The 25,772-nt window shown below is 39.6% G+C and overlaps 1 protein-coding gene across 1 annotated transcript in view; it reads left to right on the plus strand.

The window, feature by feature from the left end:
- Window positions 1-24,702, plus strand: part of CCDC141 (coiled-coil domain containing 141) — a 181,520-nt gene extending 156,818 nt beyond the window's left edge. Inside the window, exons 20-24 of the mRNA XM_055308600.1 lie at window positions 262-445; window positions 3,216-3,328; window positions 7,156-7,272; window positions 19,462-19,979; window positions 22,413-24,702. Of these exons, the coding sequence (XP_055164575.1) occupies window positions 262-445; window positions 3,216-3,328; window positions 7,156-7,272; window positions 19,462-19,979; window positions 22,413-22,680 (1,200 nt within the window). The 3' untranslated portion in view covers window positions 22,681-24,702. The remainder of the gene's footprint in view (window positions 1-261; window positions 446-3,215; window positions 3,329-7,155; window positions 7,273-19,461; window positions 19,980-22,412) is intronic.
- The last annotated feature ends 1,070 nt before the right edge of the window (window positions 24,703-25,772 follow it).

Below are 25,772 nucleotides of genomic sequence, written 5' to 3' on the forward strand. Positions count from 1 at the left end.
AGGAAGTATATTTCAGGCAAATCTAAGAAGGCAGGAAAAGCAAATGAATTTCCATACCTTTATTTTCTTATCTAACTCTAATACCTTAGTGCAGAAGCATATGATCATATTTTGATATTTTCCTTATTATGACTTAGAAAGTTCAAACTAACATGATTATAAAGTTGGAGGAAATTGAAATGTGATCCTTCAGTGGTCAAGATGAAGAACTTTAGAAGGATGGCATCTCTTTAATCTGTGCTTTATCCCATTTTAATTTAGTGTCATTTTTGGTATGAAGACGCAAGTGCCACAGTTATAAGAGTTGGAAAATATTCCACAGAGTGCAAGACAAAGGAAGCTGTGGAAATTCTCCACCAGCAGTTCAATAAGTATATCATGCCCTCAGTGCCTCAGCAAGAAGAAAGGATTCAGGAGATCAGTGACCTAGCTCAGCGCTTATACGGTGAGGTCTCTTTTAAAATATCCAGCGTTTGCCATCGAACAAATCTGTAGCGAACCTAACCCAGCAGAAAGCAGAGCAAGGCAAGCCCTCAGGGTCTTCACTACAGCAATTATTCAGGCAAGAGACTCAAGATAAGAGCCCGTATCTACAAAAGTAAACAGTAGGGAATAGAGGAAGGAGCTTCTGCCTGCAGGAGAAGAAGCCTTTGGATTTTAACTATCTTGTGTAAACCCTCCTTCTCTATTCTCTTTTCTCCCCTATTCCTGTTGATCATCCCCAGGGTAAGAAAACCACAACAATGCTCTGCTTCCGTAGATTAAAAAAAAAAAAAAACAAACAAACTCATCTCCACTAGGGTGATTTCTTGAAAAAACATGCAAAACTCCTCATAACACTTTAACGAGGTATAAAGCTGAGACTGAAGTCTGCAGTGCTCATATTTCCATGAGGGGTGTAGTTTGTGGATTTAAGAAACAGCTGGTTTGGCTTGTAGATTTAAGAAATGATTCCCTTGCCTTCCTCTCATTTGTGGGATAAACAGGAGAACTCAAATTATCATCTCACTGGTTCTGCTTTTCTCTTCTCCAGGACCAGGAAAGATAAAACAGTTTTCTGTCTCAGGAGTCTTTCTATCTAAAGGAGGCCCTAATTTAAGAAGCCCTCTGGGCGATGACAGTCCTTGGGGGTGCTGAGGTACAAGTTTCATGAATCCCCTGATGCTGTTGCTGTAGACAGGGGTAGTTCCCAGTGGCCAGGCAAATCTAGCCCAGAAGGCAGATAGCAAAATGCTTCAGCTGGCTGCCCACATTGTGGCCAGGTGGGTATTTTCTCAAGTGACATAGAACGCTATCCACGGATAACCGTAAAAATGCATAGAACCATATGTACTGTAATATAGAGAACAAATTATTTCCAATATCATTATATATTATTTCAGGACATGGTAATACTCACAAAGACCCGATACTAGTTAAATACCCCTCCCATCACGCATATCCTGCATCCTGCCTTGCCTGTGTTCCTGGCCCTTGTCACCAATAGACAGATGGATAGTATAGCTATTTGTTTATTGTCTGGCTTTTGCACCAGAGTGTAAGTTCCATGAGAGAAGGGATTTTGCCTCATAGTTTCCTGCTTCATGGTACATACTAGGTGCTTCACAAATATTTGATGAATAAATGAATCATCTATTATGAGTACCTATATATAAATGAGTACCTATTATGTCCAAGATAATATGATTGATATAAAGACAAATAAAACTCAGTTTCTTGGGGATCCCTGGGTAGCGCAGTGGTTTGGCGCCTGCCTTTGGCCCAGGGCGCGATCCTGGCGACCCGGGATCGAATCCCACGTCGGGCTCCTGATGCATGGAGCCTGCTCTCCCTCTGCCTGTGTCTCTGCCTCTCTCTCTCTCTCTCTCTCTCTCTCTCTCTCTCTCTCTCTCTCTGACTATCATAAAAAAAAATTTAAAAAAAAACTTAGTTTCTTCATATAAGAATCCACTGCCTACGCCTGGACGTCGGTAAATGCAGTGAGAAAGGTGATATGAAAAGTGTGCATTGGTTCATGAGGGTTAGCATCACAAAACACCACAGCCTGGGGGAGCAGTTTGTTTCCTCACAGTTCTGGAGGCTGGAAGTCCAGGATCACAAGACCACAGCGCTGCCCGGTTGGTGTCACCTGCAGCTCTTCTCCTCGGCTGGCAGCTGGCTGCCTTCTCGCTGCCCTTTCACATGGGCTTCCCTCTGTGCCCACCCTTCTCCTGGGTCGCTCCCTCATCTTACACGGTGGGATCATCATCCTGGATTAGGGTCCCAGCTTGATGGCCTCATTTTAACTTAATCACCTCTTTTGAGATCTTATCTCCAAATGTAGCAACAATCTGAGATTCGGGGCAATCAGGCTTCAACATAGGAGAATTCTGGAGGAGACACAATTCAGGCTGTCCCAGAGTGAAAAGGTTTAGTCTAAACCTCAGAGTCTGTAATCCCGGTTTCAAATCCCTGCTTCTGCAATTATTCTCTCGGTAACCTGAAGAGGCTCGTTGGGCCTCAGTTTCCTCATTTGTAAAATGCAATAATAGAGCCTTGAAAATCCGAGGAGAATTATATTAATGCTTATCCATAAAGTGCTTATCCATAGTCACATAGTAAGCACTCACTACGTGGTAGCAATTTTTATTATTATTCCAGCAGAGAGAGAGAGTAAATTTAGGTGGGGGATGATTAAGAACACTTGACGGAAGATATCGGTATTTGAAGTAGACAGCAGGGAGGGGGCCAAGGGCACTCCTGGTGTAGGAACTCCTACACTCCACTCTGGCTGTGGGGAGGAGTTGCTGGTTCACTTCGACCGGAGACTAAATATATAAAGGAACTAGGGTGACATACATTCGGGAGAAGATCCTTGAGACCGTTTTAGGGAGGGCTTCAAATGCCGGATTGAACAATGACAATGTTCTGAGCAGAAGAAAACGGATTAGAGTGGAACTTTAAGAATATTAACACAGCAGTATGATTTAGGTTACATAAAAGTGACAAGGTTCAGCAAATGTAATCATTTTTCCGAGGTGCCTGGTTTGATTTTTTTATTTTTGTTTTTGTTTCAAAAAAATGCCTTCATTCATTTATCTATTCAACAAGTATTTATTAAGCACTTACTGTCTACCAGCTTTTACACCAGACACTGGGGAGGTGAATTAATGCCTGGGATTTTTTTTTTTTTCTGCTAAGGATTTCAGAAATAGTTTTTTGTCCCTTCTCCCCAGGTTTTGAAGAGGGACAGAAATATGCTGAGAAAATCATGGCAAAACACAAAGAAGTTCTTGAATCTATCACTGAATTATGTGTCTCTCTCACAGAGCTTGAAGAAAAGCTGAAGGTAATTTCTTCTTTCCAGAATATGTATTTTTTCAAGGGATATAAATAAAAACGTGTTGATAAGTGTCTTCTGGTGCAAAGATGTTCAAATAGAAATTCTCAAGGGACATAATGTGCACATTTGTTTCACAGCTTTCTAACATAATTATCTGGGTGTTTCTGATAATTAATTCTGCTTCTTTTCCATCACTGCAGAGAAAAATATTGCTGGGAAGGAGGGCTAAACACAATTAAGGTGTCTCATTTACATTTTCATGGATCACATCCTAAAGGATAAATGTGTGCCATTAAAATCAAAGTAAAGTCTGTATTAAGTAGCCTTATGTTTTCATTCCCAAATAATAAATGGAAGGTTTTCTTTTTTTTCCTTCCAAATCATGGCCCCAGAGAAAATAAAACTAAATCTTCTGGTATTGTATTCACTGAACATTTAGCTTCATGGAAGTATTAAACCAATCATTAGCATCTTTCATGAGATAAAAAGTTGATGAAATAAAGGATAGAGAGAAAATATGTTGATGTCTAATGCTTAGGCAAAATGCAGTTAAAAGACAGAAATACATACATTGTTTTGTCTGTATTTTGTGAAAACTAGTTTCATTAGTACTGTTTGAATGACTGGCTGAAAGAACTAGCTACTTAGGATGGAGAGAATGACTAGATAATTAAAACCATAGGCTTTAGAGTAAAACATAGCTGCTTAGGAATACCAGTTCTCCCAATTCTCCCAATTATTGGATTTTTAATTTGGGGTAAACTACTTCATGTCTTTGAGTCTCAGTTTCTTGATCTGTACAATAGAGTGAACAGGGGAAAGTAATCACAGAGTAACCCTGAGGATTAAATGTGAAGACACCCGTGATTATCATGATCATTGTTGATATTGAGACGTAAGGGTGCTCATGTAGTTCAGAGCAGAATTGTATTTCTAGCAACCATTTTCTTCTTTGTGAATTTCCATGTCATAAATTTGAGGACCCAGTCCATTCAGAGTAGTTTGCTAATTGAGGCAGTGACCAACCAAATTTCCTTTTTTTCCTTAAGACTAGATTTTCAACTTTTTTACTGTTTTATATAACACTGCAATGAACATCTTCATACATATTTTTTCCCTCTTGTGTTATTCCCTACACATAAACTCTCCAGAGCAGATTTGAGTAAATGAGTATGAAGTTGTTAATGTTTCTAATATATATAAGTTAAATTGCATTCCACAAACATTTTACAGTTTTAATGCCACCAGTGATGTATGAATGTGCCATATGTCATATTATCTTTTTATTATCTTTTTAAATAATGATCATTTCTTCTCCACTTCCACCCAGCCCTCTGAGGGTCTGTTTCTTCTCCTGACTTCCAATACATAGCTTGAAAATAGCTGCTTCCTCTGACTCTTTGCTCTTTATGATCTTTACAATAGCCCTTCCATTTCTGTTGTATATCTTCAAGTGAGATCCACTTAACAAAATTTACTCTTATCCATTTCTGCTTTTCACCTTCATGGCCATTCTTTCTGAAATTTCTTGTCATTCCCTCTGCCCACTTCCTTGTTCCCCATTCTTTTCACATCCCTTAGTCAGGATGGTACCCTCTTTTTCTCATTTTTCAACCCATCACTTGGGTTCCCTTTTTCACTAGTCAGGAGCCTCCGATTATATACTCTAGCTGGATTACCCTTCCTAAATACAACTGTATCATTTTTACACCCAAAGCACTTCACTACAAATTGTTCATTGCTTACCAAATGAAGTTGAAACTTTAGGCTTTCCAATGTTCTGAGGCTATCTTTCCAAATTAGTGTACTGCTTTATTCATTGTAGGTCCCTGTCTCACTGGTCTACTACCCCACGTTCCTGAGTTTTCTGCTTTTAAACTTTTATGTACATGACCTTCTCTCTCTGCTTATCTAAATGTTACCATCTCTCAAAGCCAAACCCAAATGCTGCCTCCTCTGCCAACTCCTTTGCAGGCTGTGTCCCTGCCTTTCTGATCCCCAGAGCACTTGTGTTCTTTCCTACTATAATGGTCACATATAACTACCATTACTACCCCAACCTGTCTACTTGGTTACACCTGAGGAAACCTTTGGCTCTGTTGAGTTTAGGGTCCCACACAACATTTAACACTGTGCTTTGCCTAAAGCAATTTCTCCAGAAAGAATTTTGGCATTTGTTGTAAAAACTCAAAGGATTGGTACAGAGAAGAAGAATCATTCAATAGCTCAAAAAGGTTTGATTTGGGTGCATATAAAAATGAGGAAGGGCCTCTCTGGCAAGAGATACGTGCATCAGCAAGGCTCTTACAAGTTACAGCCTGAACAAAAGCTTGTCAAAGAATGCTTACTAACACTTTACAGATGTTTGCATGAGAGCATAAATGTCTAGTTTTTATGTTTTTAAGGTTGATGCTTTGACTGTTTTGTAGAGGTTATTAAAAATAGGCCCAGAAATCCCTAGCGAGGCTGAAATAGTGATAATGATCCTTTCCATTTGTATAACAATTTGAGATTTACAAAGGCTTTTCATATATATTACTTCAGTGATTTCTAAATAACCTTGTGATGGTGGTGAGGCAAATGCTGTTTTCCTTACTTTATTTATTTATTTTAAAGATTTTATTTATTTATTCTAGAGAGAGACAAGGAAAGAGAGAGTGCACATGAGCGGGGCAGGAGGCAGGGGGGTGGGCAGAGGGAGAGAAGCACAGACTCCTCCGTGCTGAGTCCAGAGCCCAACACGGGGCTCCATCCCAAAACCCTGAGATCATGACCTGAGCTGAAACCAAGAATTGGATGCTTAACCAACTTAGTTACCCACATGCCTGATTTTCCTTGTTTTAGAGGTGAAGTTCAAAGAAGGTAAAATACTTTGCCTGGGGCCTCACCATCAGTAGTGGTGGGATCTAGAATTAAATGCAATTCAAAATCTAGCATTCTTTCCACAACTACCATTTTGAAATTAGATATCAAGTGTGTACTAAAGCAGATTAATTTATCCACTAACACCAACCAGATTAAGTTTTAGAGTTAGACTGAAAGCTGAATCTCTCCCTGAAATCTCTGAGTTCATATAGCATGTGGACTTTGAGGAGTGTGCTATTTCTTTAAGGCTTATCTAATGACCATGTCCTGGGTGGAAGAGAGAATGTTCTGGTGTGGTGTAATCAATCATCCTAAACTTGGTTTACCTGAGGCTCCTTTCACCTTCTCACCTTCAGTCTTCTCAGCCCTCAGAGGGGCTCCCCAGCAGCTTGCAAACCCTGTACTTCCATGACTAAAACAGCTCCATGAACCATAGGAGCAAAATATCATCACCCACATTAAGCATGGTTTTCACGTTTTGTTCTCATTTTTTTTTCTTTATCACACCCAGTGATATTTTCTTCCTCTCTTCACGAATCTCTCAAACATTTGCTTATGTAAATTCTTGGGATTTCCTCTTTGTTCTCCACCAAAATCTTCAGACATTTCTTCCTCATCACTGCTCCCGCAGACTCCCCTAATGGCTTAGACCGCCATGCACAATGATTCCTTTCTCTAGAGAGCATTCCTCTAGGTACATCCTACTGCACTAATGACTTTGTTCTGGCTGGGCCTTTGAACAACCAATTTTTATTGGCAATGAACTTTATCAAAAGAGCAAGGTAGATGGGGAACTGTGCACTTGACAAGATAATTTTGTAAATCACATCATGGGAGTAGTCAGTCTCTTGTGGAATACATTTGCTGAAAGGCTCCAAGTGGCCTAGGTTTTCTTTCAAGTAGTTCTTATGTAGCACCGTGCTTCCAACTTCCCTGGCCAAGCTCTCACTAAACATTGCTTTGTACAGCAAGGAGACATTTTAAAGACAAATGTGAATCAGGAAGATTTTCATGATGACTTCATCGACCTGCTGAAAGAACCAGCGAGAAATAAGCAGACACTATTCAATGAAGAAAGGAATAAGGTAAACAAAACTATGATTTCAACTATTCATTTCATTTTGAGGTTAGAGTCCTTGTTCATTGAAAAAAAAAGTGAATTAAAGCCTTCTTGTCTAGCTGAATCAAATCTTTCAATGTAAATGCAATGCGCACTGTACTTCCTTTCTACCCTTTACTTAGTCCTTCTTCTTCCACCTATGCTATTTCCCTTAGAGTTCCTCCTATTTAATAATGGGACCACAGCACTGCACAGTGGTATTTGGACAGCCATTCAGTCACCATACTGTTACCCCAAACCACTTCTATATCTCCCACCTTTAGCTGCCTTTGCCATTTTCCTTTTATAGTCAATCCCAACTTCAAGGTTGACTTCTCTCTATCATACCATCAAGTTGTGGTTCTGCTATTTTACACCAGCCACCAGAAAACCTTAATACATGAAATTATCTTGTGTCTTGTTCCCAGAAAGATGATATTTCCAGATATATATTAAAACATAGAATCCAACTGAAATATAAATGCTAAAGTAGAGAAATATTTAAAATCTGTATATTACAGATAAATTAAACTTGTAGCAAAAACTGCAAATATTCACAAAATGCAAATGTTTCATGACTTCAAAAGTGTTATTATATAGATTTTTGGTGTAAGTTGCTCACTCTCTATTCATAGCTGCCGGACTATAATTAGTTCCTATCTTTTTGCTTTGCCAAGTTTGCTTCCAATGTTTCTCTCTCTCCCAAGGAACTGAAGGAACAAAGAGTCAACGTTATTCTCAACTGCTCCCAAATTAATAAAGTATACTTCCTGTGACATGAGAATTTAAAATAAATATCTCTCCACTTGTAGTTATCTCATGGAGAAAGTTTTATCTTTCTTTGAAGTCAGTACAATTCTTAGATTTTCTATATAACCTTCTAAAACCTTTTCCACAGGCTAAATCTATGTCAAGGTCTACTACATATATACAGTCTCCAAGAAGCAAGTATCATTATGCAAATGGAATTTTTTGCTGCATGGTCTTGAAGCATTTAAACCCTGGTTCTATTCTGAGGCAAAGGAAAGCTGCCAAACTTTGATCACTTGTCTTAAATCAGATGGTCTTTTGTTACTATGATTGGTCTATCAGTGTTACTCAATCTCAGCACTATTGACACTTTAGCCCAGAGAATTCTTTGTTGTGGAGACCTGTCCTGTTTAGCAACATTCTTGGCCTCTATCAACTAGATGCTAGTGGCAGCCACCACCACCTTCTCCCCACCCCTCCCAGTTGTCACAACCAATGTCCACAGACATTGTCAAATGTTTCCTGGACAGCAAAATCACCCTTGATTGAGACCCACTACTTGAAATAGTAAAGAATAACATTAAATGCATCACATTTTCTTAACTAAGTTTCTAAGAGATACTTAATTCAACTTATTTTTAAAATTCTGCACATTTTCTACATTGTCAACCACACACATGTACTAAGAACTGAAGTGAAAATCATTGCTACCAAAGCAAACCACGATCATTTGTACTTAATAATATGGATTTTCTTGCTTTTATTTATTTCTCTTAAGAAAAAATTAGAGGAACAGATTCCTTTAACTATAAATGCAAAATTTATTTTCATTGAGAAATATACTTTATTTTAATATAAGTTAAAAGGTCATCTGTCATTTGGTATAAAACTGAAGGCTCCCTATTATAGCTGCCAAGAACTCTCAATGACATCATTTCACATATACATTCTGGTGTAGTTGGGCACAGAGAGCAAAATGAAAGGATGGCAGTAATCTTCCCTTTTAAACAGCTCAATCACATTTATCCTTTTATTGTCTCTATCATTTATATTATGGGTCATACGCAATGATTCTCAAAAAAACCATGTGAACAGATAACAAAAATCACCAAGTAAAAAAAAAAAAAGCTTAGTGGGGAATCACTGTGTCCAATTCTGATACCCCAAATGGTATTGATCATCCTTGGAAAGTTATTTGGCTCAAAAGAACAATTCTAGAAATGTGTGGTTGGAGGAAGATGGCAGCAGAATAGGAGGGCTCTAGGCTCCTCTGGTCCCATGAACACAACTAGATAACTATCAAATCGTCCTAAATACCCCAGAAACTGACCTGAAGACTTACTGAATAAACTCCACAACTAAAGGGAGAGAAGAGGCCGTATCAAAGAAGGTAGGAAGTATGAAGATGTGGTTTAGGGGAGAAGCAGATCACAGGTGCTGTGGAGGGCAAGTGGCTGTAGTTGCTGAGACGGGTGAGAGAGAGGAGCACACAGGAGAATGAACAAGGAGAACTTTTCCCCAAAAACCTTGGCTTAGAAAACAAAAGGGACTGTTTTATGGGATTGGAAACAGGCTTGCTGTAATGAACAGCAGGCTAGAAGAAGCAGAGGAATGAATTAGTGACCTAGAAGACAAAATACTGGAAAATAATGAAGCTGAACAAAAGAGAGAAAGAGAATTATGCAACACAAGAATAGATTTAGGGAACTCAATGACTCCATCAAACGTAGTAACATTCATATTCTAGGAATCCCAGAAGAAGAAAGAGAAAAGGGGCAAGAAAACATATTGGAAGAAATAATAGTGGGAGCCTAGATGGCTCAGTTAGTTAAGTGTCTGCCTTCAGCTCAGGTCATGATCCTAGGGTCCTGGGATCGAACCCTGCATCAGGCTCCCTACTCAGGGGGAGGCTGCTTCTCCCTCCCCTTCTGTTCCTCCTCCCACTTGTGCTCTCTCACTTTCAAGTAAATAAATTAAAAATCTTAAAAAAAAAAAAAAAGCTAAAAACTTCCCTAATCTGGGGAAGGAAACAGATATCCAGATCCAGGAAGCACAGAGAACTTCCATCAAAATCAACAAAAGCAGGCATATTGCCAACACCAAGACATATTGCCATTACATTTGCAAAATATAGCAATAAAGAAACAATCTTAAAAGCAGCTAAAGAAGTCCTTAACTTACAAGAGTAAATCCATAAGGCTAGTTAGAGATTTCTCAACAGAAAAATGGCAATTCAGAAGGGAGTGGCATGATATAGTCAACATGCAGAATGGGACAAAATCTGCAGCCAAGAATACTCTATCCAGCAAGGCTATCATTCAGACTAGAAGGAAAGATAGAGTTTCCCAAACAAAAACTAAAGGGATTCATGACCACTAAACCAGCCCTGTAAGAAACATTAAAGGGGACCTTTGAGTGCAAAGGAGAGACCAAAAATGACAAAGACAAGAAAGAATCAGAGAAAATCTCCAGAAATAATGACAAAACAAATAATAAAATGGCAATAAATACATATCTATCAATAATTACTTTGAATAAATGGGGTAAACCCTCCAGTCAAAACGCTTATGATGTCATAATGGATTTTTAAAAAAGACCCATTATATCCTGGCTACAAAAGACTCATTTTAGACCTAAAGACACCTGCAGGTTGAAGTGAAGGGATGGAGAAACATTTAGCATGCAAATGGATGTCAAAAGAAAGCCAGAGTATCAATACTTGTATCAGACAAACTAGACTTTAAAACAAAGACTGTAGCAATAGACAAAGAAGGGCATGATGTAATCATAAAGGGGACAATCCAACAAGAAGGTATAACAATTGTAACAATTTATGCATCCAACATGGGAACACCCAAATATATAAAGCAATTAAAAATGAATATAAAGAAATTATATTGATAATTTGATAATAATACAAGAAAAGCAATATAGGACTACCTCAAGAAGCAAGAAAAATCTCGAATAAACAGCCTAACCTTAAAGGAGCTAGAAAAAAAAAAAAAAGAACAACAAATGAGGCCTAAATCCAGCAGAAGGAAGGAAATAATAAAGATTAGAGCAGAAACAGATGATACAGAAACTAAAAAACCAAACCAAAACAAAAGAACAGATCAATGAAACCAGGAGCTGATTCTTTGAAAAACTAATGAAAAATTAATAACATAACTTGGTAAGTATAGCCAGACTCACCAAAAAGAAGAGAAAGGACTCAAATAAAATCACAAGTGAGACAGGAAAAATAACAACTGACACCATAGAAGTATAATAGATTATTATGAAAAACTATATGATTACAAACTGGACAACCTAGAGGAGATGGATAAATTCCTAGAAACATATGAATTACCAAGACTGAAACAGGAAGAAGTAGCAAACTTTAACAGACTGATAACAAGCAAAGAAATGGAATCAGTAACCAAAAAACTCCCAACAAACAAAAGTCCAGTGCCAGATGGCTTCACACGCAAATTCTATCAAACATTTAAAGAAGAGTTAATACCTATTCTACTCAAACTATTACAAAAAATAGAAAATGAAGGAAAACTTCTTAATTCTTCTTAATTAAAACTTCTTAATTCGTCCTATGGGGCCAGCATTACCCTGATACCAAAACCAGTTAAAGACTCCACCAAAAAAGAGAACTACAGGCCAATGTCCCTGATGAACATGGATGCAAAAAAATCTCAGTAAAATAGAAGAAACCCAATCCAACAATGCATAAAAAAAAAAAAATCATTCACCATGATCAAGTGGGATTTATTCCTGGGTTGCAAGGATGGTTCAGTATTCACAAATCAATGTGATATACCACATTAATAAAAGAAAGATAAGAACTAAATGATCTTTTCAATAGTTGCAGTAAAAGCATCTGACAAAGTACAATATCCATTCATGATAAAAATCTTCAACACAGTAAGTTTAGAGGGAATATTACCTTAATAAAGGGCCATATGTGAAAACTCCCATAGCCAATATTGTCTTCAATGGGAAAAAACTGAGAGCTTTCCCTATATAGTCAGGAATAAGAAAGGGATGTCTATTCTCATCACTGTTATTTAACATAATACTGGAAGTTGTAGTCTCAGCAATCACACAACAAGAACAAATAAAAGCATCCAAATCAGCAAGGAAGGAGTCAAACTTTTACTATTTTCAGATGGCATGATACATTATATAGCAAATCCAAAAGACTCTACCAAAAAACTGCTAGAACTCATAAACTAATTCAGTAAAGTTGCAGAATATAAAATCAAATACAGAAATCTGTTGCATTTCTATACACCAATAATGAAGCAGCAGAAAGAGAAATTAAGGAACCAATCCCATTTGCAATTGCACTAAAAACAATAATATACCCAAAAAGAAACCTAACCAAAGAAGTGAAAGACCTATACTCCAAGAACTATAAAATACTGATGAAAGAAATTGAAAATGACAGAAAGAAATAGACATTCCATGCTCATAGATTGGAAGAATAAATATTGTTAAAATGTCTACGCTACCTGGGGCACCTGGGTGGCTCAGTCAGTTAAGCATCTAGCTCTTGATTTCAGTTCAGGTTTTGATCTCAGGGTTGTGAGTTCAAGACCAGTATTGTCTATATTACCCAAAGCAATATACAGAAATAAAGGAATCCCTATCAAAATACCAAATAGCAGTTTTCATAGAACGAGAACAAAACATCTAAAATTTGCATAGAAACACAAAAGACCCAAATAGCCAAAGCAACCTTGAAAAAGAAAAGCAAAGCTGGAGACATCACAATTCCAAACTTCAAGTTAACACCGCAAAGCTGAAGTGATTAAAGCAATATGGTACTGGCACAAAAATAGACACATAAATCAATAGAACAGATAGAAAACCCAGAGATGATTCCATACCTACATGGTCCATTTTCAACAAAGCAGGCAAGAATATCTAATGGAAAAATAGTCTCTTCAACAAATGGTGCTGGGAAAACTGAACAGCAACATGCAAAAGAATGAAACTGGGCCACTTTTTACATCATACACAAAAATAAATTCAAAATGGATGAAAGACCTAAATATGAGACAAAAAGCCATTAAAATCCTAAGGAGAACACAGCCAGTAATCTCTTTGACGTTGGCCATAGCATCTTTTCTAGATATGTCACCCGAGGCAAGGGGAAAAAAAAAAGCAAAAGTGAACTATTGGGAGTACATCAAAATAAAAAGCTTCTGCACAGCAAAGGAAACAATCAGCAAAACTAAAAGGCACCCTACCAAATGGGAGAAGAAAATTGCAAATGACATATCTGATAAAGGGTTAATATCCAAAATCCACAAAGAACTTATCAAACTCAACACCCAAAAACCAAATGATATAGTTAAAAAATGGACAGGAGACATGAATAGACATTTTTCCAAAGAAGACATACAAATGGCTCATAGAACCACGAAAAGATGCTCAACATCACTCATCACCAGAGAAATATACAGCAAAACTAGAATCAGATATCACCTCACACAAGTCAGAATGACTAAAATTAACCACACAGGAAACAACAGGCGTTGGCAAGGATGCAGAGAAAGGGAAACCCCCTTGCACTATTGGTAGGAATGCAAACTGGTGCAGCCACTCTGGAAAACAGAATGCAAGCTCCTCAAAAAGTTAAAAATAGAACTACCCCTTTGTTATGGAAACAGCTCAAGTGTCCATCAACTGATGAATGGAGAAAGAAGTTGTGAGGTAGATAGATTGCTGTGTGTGTGTGTGTGTGTTTCATTGTGGAATATTATTCAGCCATAAAAAAGAATGAAATCTTGCCACTTGCAAGGACATGGATGGAGCTAGAGAGTGTTATGCTAGGTGAACTAAGTCAGAGAAAGACAAATATCATATGAATTCACTCATATGTGGAACTTAAGAAACACAATAAAGCAACATAGGGAGAAAAAAGAGAGAGAGGCAAACCAAGAGATAGACTCTTTTTTTTTTTTTTCAAGAGATAGACTCTTAACCATAGAGAACAAACTGCTGGTTACCAGAGGGGAGGTGAGCGGGGGATGGGTGAAGTAGGTGATGGGGGTTCACCATGAACTTGTGAGAGCACCAGGGATTGTATGGAAGTGTTGCATCTCACTATTTTTCTACCTGAAACTAATATTACACTGTATGTTAACCAACTGGAATTTAAACAAAAACTTTTTAAAAAGAGAACAATTCCACCAGACTACTACACGAATACATTCATCACAGAATTTTCTCTTGGAGATAATAAAGTGCTTCTTATTTTTCAAACCCAAAAATGCAGCACGTGGAATTAGGCAGCGCCTATTGCACTGCTAGTAAATGCAGTGCCCTTTGCACTGCTCACAGATTAGTGATGATATTTTACCTCCAAGGCGAGGGCTGTAATATCCACAGTAATATCTGAAAACTCCTAAGGTTAAATGGGCACCAAGACCATAAAGAGATTCCCACGAAATCACAGAACTTTATTCAATAGAGGATGCAGGCTTGCAATGCCCACATTTAGCATCATAGAATTCAAGTGCTAGGAGGAATTTAGCAATCATCTAATCAAATCTTATTTTACAGTTGAGGAAACTGAGACTAAAAGAGATAAAATATTTTGCCCTCCACAAATCCCAGAAAGTACAGTGAGAACGGGATGGGCAGCCCCATTCTCCTAAATTTCAGACGTGTTCACTTTTTCCACAAGACCTACAGGGAGCTCCAAGGAAGTGCTGCATATAAATGAGCTGCTTTGTAATGATACTGCAGATTCCCATGCTGACCCTTTTCCCTCTTTCCCTTCATCTGTTTACACTTTGATTAATAAAGCAATAGCATGGAAGTGCTTTTTTTTAATATTAATAGGGATTTTTAATTCTATGAAGTAAATCTGTAATTTAGGAGCTTTCCTGGGCCACAAAGGAAATCATAGCTGAGAAATGATGTTGCCAGTTTAAGACTCAGGTGTACTAGTTAATTCTCATACGTTAAAGATACTGCCCGCAAAAGCAGGGAGCTTGGGAGCCTTCTCTGAACTGAGCTCATTTAAACTACATACTTACATAGAATCTTTCATTTTGGCAAGGAGATATAACAATCCATTCCTGTATGACTCAGAGCCAGGGACACACAGGCAATGAAGGCATCATTCCCCCACTGCATGGTGATAATTTTTTGCACCCCAAGAAGAACAGATAATATAAAACAAATTTATGTTTCAAAGTTACCCTCAATATACATGATCTAAGAGTCCAGTTTGGAGGTACTATAGCATACAGGAGACAATTTAAAAATTTAAGAATCAATTACTTAACTCTCCCTACAGTCTTAGAACCAGACTGATATGGGGGTCAATTGGAGTAGAATGTAAGACCCACGGGTTAATAAATACTCTCTCACCCCACAGAAAGAATTGTCTGGATCCCCCTGCCTGCATAAAGTACATAACTGCAAAAAAGAAAAAAATAATGGCTGGCACGTAGTGTTAATGCTTACTTACAGTTGGCAGCATCAAAAATATCTATCGTAAATCCTTTTCTATCATTTGCCTTGTAATTTATTATTTTTTTAAGTTGAAGTAAAGTTGACACACAATGTTACTTTAGTTTCAGGTGTACAACATTGTGGTTCAACAACTTTATATGTTATGCTCTGCTCACCACAAGTGTAGCTACCATCTCGTACATACAGCACATTACTAATATAACGCTGTAGGCTAATTATACTTGAATTTTAAAAATTAATTAATTAATTAAAAAGGAAGTTTTGTAGAATTCCATAATGATTTAAAAGCTGAAAGCTTATTTATTTGCTTTTGGAAATAAAGGCAGAAGTACCAAGAGCCAACATGGATTGACTCAGGATAAATTGTATTAAATTCACCTTATTTTATTTGGTGAGATGATTATTTAATGGATAATCCTAGGTTAGTGCCATAGGCAAAATGTATTGTGATTTCAAAAAGTCATTTGATAAACCCATTCATGATCTCTCTCTCTTAAAGTAGGTGGAAAGAAACGAACTGAATAAGTTTGGTTGGGTTATAAGTGTTCCAGGAATGTTAGATTGTTCTACTGTGTCAACCTGGAAGACAGTTTGCTTTGCCTTGGGGAGACATCTGACTTTGTCCTGAACTCTGCAGTGTTCAACATTTTTGTCAATGGCATTACTAGAAGAGGTAGAGAATTTTAGCTGATTAAAAACTCAGTATGAGTCAATAGCCACACCTAGTTCTTTTTTTTTTTTTTAAGATTTTATTTCTTTATTCTTGAGAGAGAGAGAGAGGGAGAGAGAGAGAGGCAGAGGGAGAAGCAGGCCCCATGCAGGGAGCCTGACATGGGACTCGATCCCGGGACTCCAGGATCACACTCTGGGCCAAAGGCAGGTACCAAACCACTGAGCCACCCAGGCTGCCCACCACACCTAGTTCTTATAAAAACAACAAAAAAAGAACGAATATAATCACTAAAAATATATCACATAGATCAAGGAGATGTTGGTCCACTGATTAGTTCCCATCTGAAAGTAAATAAATCTTGGAAATAAACATTTAGGGGGAACATAAATAAATGGAAATGTTTCTAGAAAAAGATTTGATAATATTCCGTCTCTCTTATTGTCAGTAGAAATTATCTGGTAGTGTTCTTTTCTGTGGACAGTATTTTTCTACATTCGGAATTGTAGGGAGTAAAAACATAATATTCTTGGATTCCCTTGTGAGTTCAGCACCATCTGAAAGAGAGGAGTCAGGAATCAGTAACTAGTCAAAGCTGGCTCAGAGAAATGGCTTGGACTTTTCTAGGAGGTCTCCTAAAACTTAATCGCTGATTTAGATAGCCTTGCCTACCCAGACTCTTGGGTACACAGCTAAACAGCCACAGGCTTTCTGTTCAGGGCTTTTCAAACTTTAGAGCTAGTGTGAATATACACAGTTGGTGGAAGGTAGATGCACAAGAGAGGCCTCAAAAAGTCAGAGCTGAACATGCTCAGTCTAAACCTGCAGTTGGCAAAGTCATCTCCTCCCCAAGAGGGAGGGGGGAGTGAGAAGACTAGACTGGATTTTTATTCAGGTTTCTCTCCTAAGCTTGTTGCAAATTTTCAGACAATTCTTCAACATTCTTCTTCTTTGGAGAGACACAGGTTACCCAAAGAAGTCACTAAGAAGTTGCCTGGCCATGGAAGACCCTCAAATCAACAAATGTCCCTGCTGTGAAGGAGCTGATAGCCCAGTAGGAGTGGGACTTCCGTAAAGTTGACCAGGATGATAAAAGTTCTAGAACCAAGGCCGAAGAAGACCTGGAGGTTGTGGCACCAATTCTCCAAAAAGTCAAAGGGCTGTGGAAATAGGAGAATAGTTAGTCATCTATGTCGCCCCAGGAGGCCAGTTCAGATCCATTGTTGGAAACTCATTGAAGGCATATTGTTGCTAAATACAGGAAGAGATTCTTAACACAAGTAAAGCATAAAATTCTTTTCAAAGAAAGCTCTCTTTCCCAAAAAGTATTCAAACAGAAGCTACCAGATTGTCATCAAGGAGATTCCTAGACTGAAAAGGAAGTTGGACCTAAGTCTCTGTGAGAAGCAAAATAAAAGCAGAGCTAAACCGGAAGTAAGAAAACCAGAAGGAAGGGGCATTTCCTACTGGATATGTGTTTATTTAGTAATTTTTTTTTTTTTAATGGCAAGGACCTTTAAAAACTTTTGGCTTTTAAACCCAGAGTTTAAACTTCTACGAAATGGCTGGAGGAAGCCACTTTCTCTAAAGCTATAAGGCTAAGGATACTGTGTGTCTCTGGGGTAGTGGAAGGAGCATCGTTTTGTTTTTGCTTCTCATTTTCCACCTGAAAACGTATTTATTTCTCAAAAATTATGAAGTATTTGTCAGGGGTAGGACTATGAGCTTAAAGAAGAACTCAAAGTCAAGGCAGGACATAATGTTATTATGTGCAAGCAGTAGCAATGGGACAAAACCTGGTGATTGCTAAGCAAAAATGTACCCCAAACTGAGGAAAGGCAAAAAAAAAAAAAAAAAAAAAAAAAAAAAAAAAAAAAAGAGCTAAAACAACAGGTTGAGCTAGATGAGATCCCTTTCAGCTTGAACTCAGTTTGGAGTCTATGCCCGACAGGATATTTGAGCTTCTTCTTAAGCCAGAGATGGACGTGGGTCAGGGGGGAGAAATACTAGGGTAGTGGGGAGATAGACGGGTTAGTGGGGAGAAATACCAGGGCACTGGGAAGATAGAGGGGTCAGTGGGGAGAAATACTAGGTGGGCGTCAGCATTAGGAGGTGAAGCCCTGATGTTCTGGGCTCCTAGCCTGAGGGCCGCCCTCCATGGCATGGAGGGATCGTGGCAGGCACTCCCCCTTTTGTATCTTGGGTTCTCTTGTGAAAGATCATACCGTGGGATTGTGCCACCCATGTCTGCTTCCCATGCAGGCTGTTCTGTCTGCGAGGGGAGAGGCTGTGTCTTTACTCTCACTCATCCCAGCTCACCAATCCCAGCATGGAACCTGGTACAACACAGGTGCTCGCTCCACTGATGGTTTTCAGCGGAAGAATAAAAATAAGGGTGTTTAAGAAAATAAAACCAGTCATAAAAATGGCTAAACAAAATCAATCAATCAATCAATAAATAATAAATAAATGCATGCATGCTTTCCCCCTGTGAGGTAACTGGAGTTCTCAGATTCCTAAAGACGGTGTAGGATTTGCTGGCGGGAGTGGGGAGCGGGACCTCGGTGTTGAAGGGGTTCGGACCCGGGCTGGAAGGACGGCCACGCGCTGGGACGACCCCGCGGGGGGGGGGGGGGCGGGTGCTGCGCCAGTGTGGGTGCGCTCCGTGGGCTGCAACGGCAAATCTCATGTTGTGTGCGTTTAACCACAGTAATAATGATAATAATAATGACAATGATAATAACGATGATGGTGATGGTGATGATAACGAATGGCTTTCCTAAGGAAGACAGAGGGGTTATTCTCGGTAGGGTCATGGGGAATGACCTCACACGGGAGCCCTGAGAGTCCGGAACTGTGTGCTCACACGGAGTGTAGACAAAACAGAGCAGAAATTGCTGGGGGAGGGAGAGTCCTCAGCTCACGGCCAGGGGGACCCGGGGGCCTTGCGGGCGGAGAGCAGGCCTGTGTCTCCCGGCCCCCGGGAGGCCTGCCAGCCGGGGTCGGGCGGGGGCGCCCAGGCGCGCGGACAGGTGCTCCCGGGTGCGCCCAGGTGCGCAGACAGGTGCTCCCAGGTGCGCCCAGGTGCGCAGACAGGTGCTCCCAGGTGCGCCCAGGTGCGTCCAGGCGCGTGGACAGGCGCTCCCAGGGGCGCCCAGGCGCGCGGCCGCAGCCCTGACCCCCCGCGGGCCCGGGCGCCGGGTGGAGTTAGAGACCCCGAGGCGCGCACCTCCGTGGCTCACCCGAAGCCTTGGCTTTTCTGTTTTGCAGGCGCGGGGAGCAGGTGCGTGGGCGGCGGACGCCGCCGCGGAGGAGGAGGAGCGCGCCCGCTCGGGCCCGGGCCTCCGCGGGAGCCGCCGCAGGCCGCCGCCCGCCGCCTCTGCCCCCGCTCCCGAGGCCGCGGGAGGAAGCCTCCGGAGCCCGGTGCAGACGGCGTCCCCGCGGGCCCGAGCGGAGCTCGCGGTGGGGCCCCCGGGACGCCCGGGACACGGGACCGCCTCGGGCCGAGGGGGCGCGGTGCACGCGGCGGCGGCCCGGGGGAGCTGGCCGGGGCCGCGGGACCACGTGCAGGGCCCCAGTAACCTCACCCCGCCCCGAGGCGCGCTGCCTGGCGCCCGGGCGGCGGCCCCCCGGGAGGAGGCGGAGGGAGCAGCCGGCGGCGCTGGGGCCGGCCGTGCCCGCCAGGCTCCCGGTTTCTCCAGGCTCCTGTCTAATGTAACCGTCACGGAAGGTTCTCCAGTGACTCTGGAAGTGGAAGTTACAGGATTTCCCGAGCCGACACTGACCTGGTGGGTAGCCTATAATGACAAGTCATAAACGCATTGAACGACCGAGCAAACCGTTCTGGGTGCGCTGACTTAAAGCTGGGCGGGGGGGGGGGGGGGGGGGGCAGCTGATTAGCGTTCTGCAGCCCTGCAGCCCTGCAGCCCTGCAGCCCTGCAGCCCGGCTGACTCACCGCAGCCCCACCCGGCCCCCTGCGGGCGCACGCACCGCCTGACCCCCGCGAGCAACGAAAGGAACCCGTAAAATCATGACTTAACCAACTCCAAGAGCACTGTAGCTTAGCTGTGCTCTTGTGCGGCTCCTTTTCCTCTTTTTTCTTTCTGGAATTAGTTTGACATTCCACGTTTCTGAGGATTGTGGGTTGAAATTCTTCCCTATTGCTTATTTCCACATAAGCATGACATTTTCTTAGTCTAACCTCCCATATTCAATTAAAACACAAAAGAATCGGTTTTTTTCCCCCATTTCTTTTTGCCTATTTCATCTTTTCCCTCTTCCCAACAGAGTCACCCATCATTTTTGTGATATTTGTGTCTGTTTCACTAAGATTTCTTTCTATAAATGTCTTCAGTGTGAGAGATGGAGTAAAAATATTTCTTTCACAGTTGCTCCCAGTGACAGGTAATAAACCCATTTTTGAAAGGTGGTGTAATAACTGAGCCGTGAACAATAGGATTTCCCTCTGGAGACGTCATTATTTTTTAGCATATTTGTTTTAATAGAAAGTAAACTGAAGAATACAGGTTTTGAATCACTGTTGTTTTAAAAGTAGTTCTCACTTTCTCGATACGTGGGTTTTTTCTAGGCATTTAGAAATTTTTCACCTGTAAGTAGATTTATCTGAGAACAAAGTTATATGAGACTGAATTCATACTCCTAAACTAAGTAAAATAGCATTTATTTATCACAATATTTCAGTAGACACTAAATTAAGAGTTTCAACTCCTGCGTGTGCCCACTGATGATACTTGAAGTGTGAGTTGGTTAACTAAAGAATCTATGAGAAAACTCGGGTCTCTCAGATTATTATTTAATATTATTAAAATTATATTATTATTAAAAGATTCTGCATTTGTGCTACCGTGCAGCCATTTGTGCTTTTGTTTTATTATATTGTTTTTACAATTGCATGGTTTTTTATAGATCAGAAATTTCATATTTATGAATTTAGAAAATATTTTATTCATTATTAAATACCAGTTCACCCCAAAGAAAAACGTTGTCTGCAGTATTTCTTGGTTTTGTCCACACAACGAATAACTTGGCTAGTATTTATTGTTGAAGAATCATCACCGTATTGTGAAAAAATATCTTGCTTTTGGATTTACGATGATTTTGCTCAATTATCACCTAGCAAGCTCTTAGAATCCTACATTCTTTGGACTCTCATTAAAATGCAAAATTATCACATAGGCAATGGGAATAGAAAATTATTCAGGTTTGTTACCACTCCTTAGGTGAAGGAACACGGGTATAAATAAGAATCGAGAATATACAAAATAAATTATTTGCTTTCTAAAAAGAGGCAGCTAAGTACTCATGTTCATAGGAAACTTTTGGAAACATGTCATCAACAGTAATAATCCAATTACATAAATGCCTTTTATAATTACAAATCGTTTTTCTTCTAATGAAATTAATTCATAAAAATTAAATGAACTCATTTCACTAGGAAATGTGTAAGTAGCTTCCTCTAAAACAATGTATTGGAATTCTCACATGGATCTTGTGGGGTGAATATGATGGGATGGATGAGCCTAACTCCAATATGGACTCACAGAAGTCACAGCTGCTGTTCCATAGTGGCTGAAAGAATGACACAAGCCAAACAGAGGGGTGCCATTTCACACTGTAGGTAATTGTTGTCATAAGCAAATGGTGGCCCTCTGTGACCAGGTGGTCTGGGTTTGTGTGTGTGTGTGTGTGTGTTTTTTTTGTTTGTTTGTTTGTTTAGAGAGGAAGAGAGAGGGGTGAGGGAATACAGAGGGAGACAGAGAATCCTGAGCAGGCTCCAGGCCCAGTGCAGAGTCCCACGTGGGGCTCAGTCTCATGACCCTGAGATCATGAACTGAGCCAAAACCAGGAGACCAACACTTAACCAACTGACCCAGGCAGGCACCCTGTTCTGGGATTTTTTTTTAGGAGTAGGATATCTGAATTTTCACATGCAATATTCCAACTGTTAAATGTTGTCAAAAAATTCAATTTTTTTGAAAATACAGTCTGACCCAATCAAGCATTTCTCTGGCCACAACTCTCCAACCTCTGCTTGAAGATTGAACAGCCCCATTGGAATCTGTGGTAGCTGTAAAGTTCCTGCTAACACTAGAAAGAGAATATCGCAGTGGTAATGGGCTTGTTTGCAATGGTTTTTAGAACTTGGAAATAATGTGAATATACAGTGATCCTGACTTTCAAAACTGACTCTCTGCTTCAGGTACAAGAAGGGCCAGAGATTGTCTGCAGATGGGCACTTACAGGTTTTACACAAGGAGACAAGACATTCGGTGTTCATTCCAAAGGTATGTGAGGCAGACGCAGGCCTCTATGTGGCTCAGGCCCAAAACTCTAGTGGCATTCTCTCTTCCAATGTCATCCTCCACGTGACAGGTAACCACAGGCCGCCAATCACAAGAATAAACTGGATAACACTGTGTGTCATCTATATCAGTGTGTCCCTAATGTACTGGGTACTCACGCAGTGACTGCGGGGTTGGCACCCCCAGACATCATTCTCACGAGCCTAAAGAATGACACCGGAGTTGTTTATTTTCCTGCATCTCCCACATCTTCCTGCATCTCTCTTCCAAGTCTACCCCCACTCTGGCCATTTTGTTTATTTGACTAGTACACTGCTCAGTGAAATAATCACATTTTCTTTAGCGTTTCAGTATACTTGAGGAGCCTGGTAAATCATTAGTAGAGGATAAGCATACATTTTTGTATTCTAGAAAGAGATGTGTTCAATATAAAGCCCAGTAAAATCACACTATATTTAGTCCCTCCACATGTAAGAGCATGTACATCAAGGCTCACATCGGCAGAGAGATGTGAGTTATATTTCAAATCCAATTGCTTGATAATGTGTTTTTAATTGTACTCATAAACATCTCTTTGTAGAATAACAGTAGAAATATTGAAGTGAAGCTGCCATTTACCTTATTGCATAAGCTGCCCTTTCTTTGTGTTTCATGTCTTGATGTCATTTGTTGAAATACATTCTATGTAGTTTCAACCTCCTAAAGTCTGAGGAGGCCACTGTAGATGATCATTCCTCATGCTGATCTCACGGGGTTTCACAATGGAGAATAGATGTGCTGTCAACTTCAGATGGAGTTTCAAACTTCTAGCAGCGGTGCACGTCATAGAGCAAAACAGAGCACAAGCTGTAGATGGACCAAGATAATTCCTGCCGTGCCACTGTCACGTTTTGAGCAACCTTTGTCCTGCATCTTATCTTGATTCTGCTGCTGACCATTTTTTACAGCCTGCGGTAAAGACAACTCAATGCCTCAGTTTCCCATTTGGAAAAATGGGTTCATCATCTACCTCTCGGGCAATTGAGAGTTTTCATGTCTTATAAAGATTTGGAAAATGGAAAGCATCCTATGAAGGCTGAGAGGGATTACATCGTTTGATGCGATTTATCATTACACTGCTTTCTGCCCACTATTCTTGTTCAGATGCTGTTTCTTTAGAATATTAAAGGAGTGGTATTTATTAGTCTGTGATTTCCAACCTTTCTCAGGTGGGAAGATGATGTTTTATGAATTGGGGTTTAAATTCCTTTCTAATTTCTTAAGACTACGTCTTTTTCAAAGACTTGAAACTGAAACTAGAAGGATGCATTTAGTATTATCTAAGGGGAAAAAGTGTGTAATAAGACAAAATAAGGTGAATTCTATCCTTTTCTTATAATTATCACTGTAATACTGAGGAATGTTCTATGCATTTCTGAAATATATTATTTAGAAAAGCAGACTTTTTTTTGGTTCCTTTTAAAAATAAACATAAATGAGAGAAGCATTTGTTTTTAAGTTTTAAACATAGTCTTGTCATGGTAGGGCAAAATCTTTAGTTGAAAGCATAATTTATTATAGGTTTTTGATGAAGGGAGGAAATTCATTATGTTGCTGCGAGACTGTCTACAATATAAAAATATTTAAAGTAATATATTCAAGTTAATATTAAAAAGTTACTGAATGTTATCTGAATATATGAAATGTGTGTTTGAGTAAAGTTAACATATTTTTTCTGTGTATCATTTTAATTAAACAATTAAATCTCTTAATTTCCTTCCAAATTTTGACAGAAACCTATTTAAAGTTTATGTACATGATGTCCTAGGAAACTCATAGTCTCTTACGTTTCCTATCCTTTTTGTCCTTTTTCACATATTTAACATATTTTGCCTAATTGCTATTTCCATGTTGAAACTAAATAGTAAAATCTATTCATGTCCAAAGAGGGCAGGCAGGCAAAATGAGGTAACAAGTTCTTTTCCCACTCTCTGTCTCTTTTTTGTTAATTTAGTAAGACCTCCCTTCCCATTTTGTCAACTTGGTTGAATTTGTGGCTTCAGGTTGTTAGGGCATGGGGGTTGCTTGTTTGCTTTACATGTTGCCAGTTAAAGGCTAATCCTTTGGGATCTATCCATCTAAATAGATGGATAGTTATCTCTATCCATCCATGGCATATGACTAAATAGGGTATAAACCCCTGATATATTTGATGCATATACCAAATATAATATGTATTTGACACATATGTCAAATATATGTATATACACACATGTATGTACATACACCTAGAGCTCAAATATTGGGAAAAAGCATTGTGCTGATATTTAAGATATAGTTCAGCTGTCTGTCTATATATCAGTCTATCTGTCCATCCAAACATCCATCCATCTATCTATCTGGTCATCTCTCCATCCATTTTCATACCTACCTACCTATCTAGCTACCAATTCTTTTGGATTATCAGTTGACTATCTAGTGATTTCCACAGTAGTGAAGAGTAATTAGCTATTCAGTTATTCTTCTAGTTGTATTTTTATTCCAAAGACTTAAGTGTGATTTTCCTTTTAATAGGATTTCTGCCTTGACCAAAGAATTCTCCTTAAAAAAGTATGAACTAAAATTATTTATTAAAAATAAAAACCTAGGAAATTCAAAAGGTGTCTTTATATATATAGTTTATGCCCATTTCTTCTAGAGAAAATTCTGGACAGTTAATAATATTAAAAAAATTCTCAACAAAATGTGAATGACAAGATTAGAAGGAACATGTACTTGACACCTTGAAGAAACACAACACAAAATGTGTTTTGAGCTTCCTTAAAGGCAAAATCATTGAGCTTTCCAGTTCTGAATATTTTATAAAAAGTATATAAATATTTGGCAGTAAGAATGTTTTCACACTCAATTCCAAGAGAAATTTACTGCAGGAACCCTTCCATTCAAATCTCTCTGTATTCTAAAATATCTAAAACCTTCGGAAAAAGAAGCAGTAAATGATTGGTTATTTCATTCAGTAATGCTAACCATCACTTATAATCAAGATGCAGCCTTAAAGCAGATTATTGCAAGAACCTTCTAACCACTTCACTCAAGTTTAAATTTCTTCAAGTGATACACAAAGCCCTTTAGTACCTGGCCTCCCCTTCCCAATCTCTGTTCCATCCCTTCTGATCCCCCCAGAAAGTGAAATTTTACTTCAGGTTTTTAACTTCTCATGTTCTTTCTTCTCTCCAGTCCTTTCTTCCTAGAACTCCCTTACTATAGTCTAACCTATC

The sequence above is a fragment of the Nyctereutes procyonoides genome, unplaced genomic scaffold (genome assembly GCF_905146905.1).
Source record: "Nyctereutes procyonoides isolate TBG_1078 unplaced genomic scaffold, NYPRO_anot_genome, whole genome shotgun sequence".
NCBI lineage: Eukaryota > Metazoa > Chordata > Mammalia > Carnivora > Canidae > Nyctereutes > Nyctereutes procyonoides.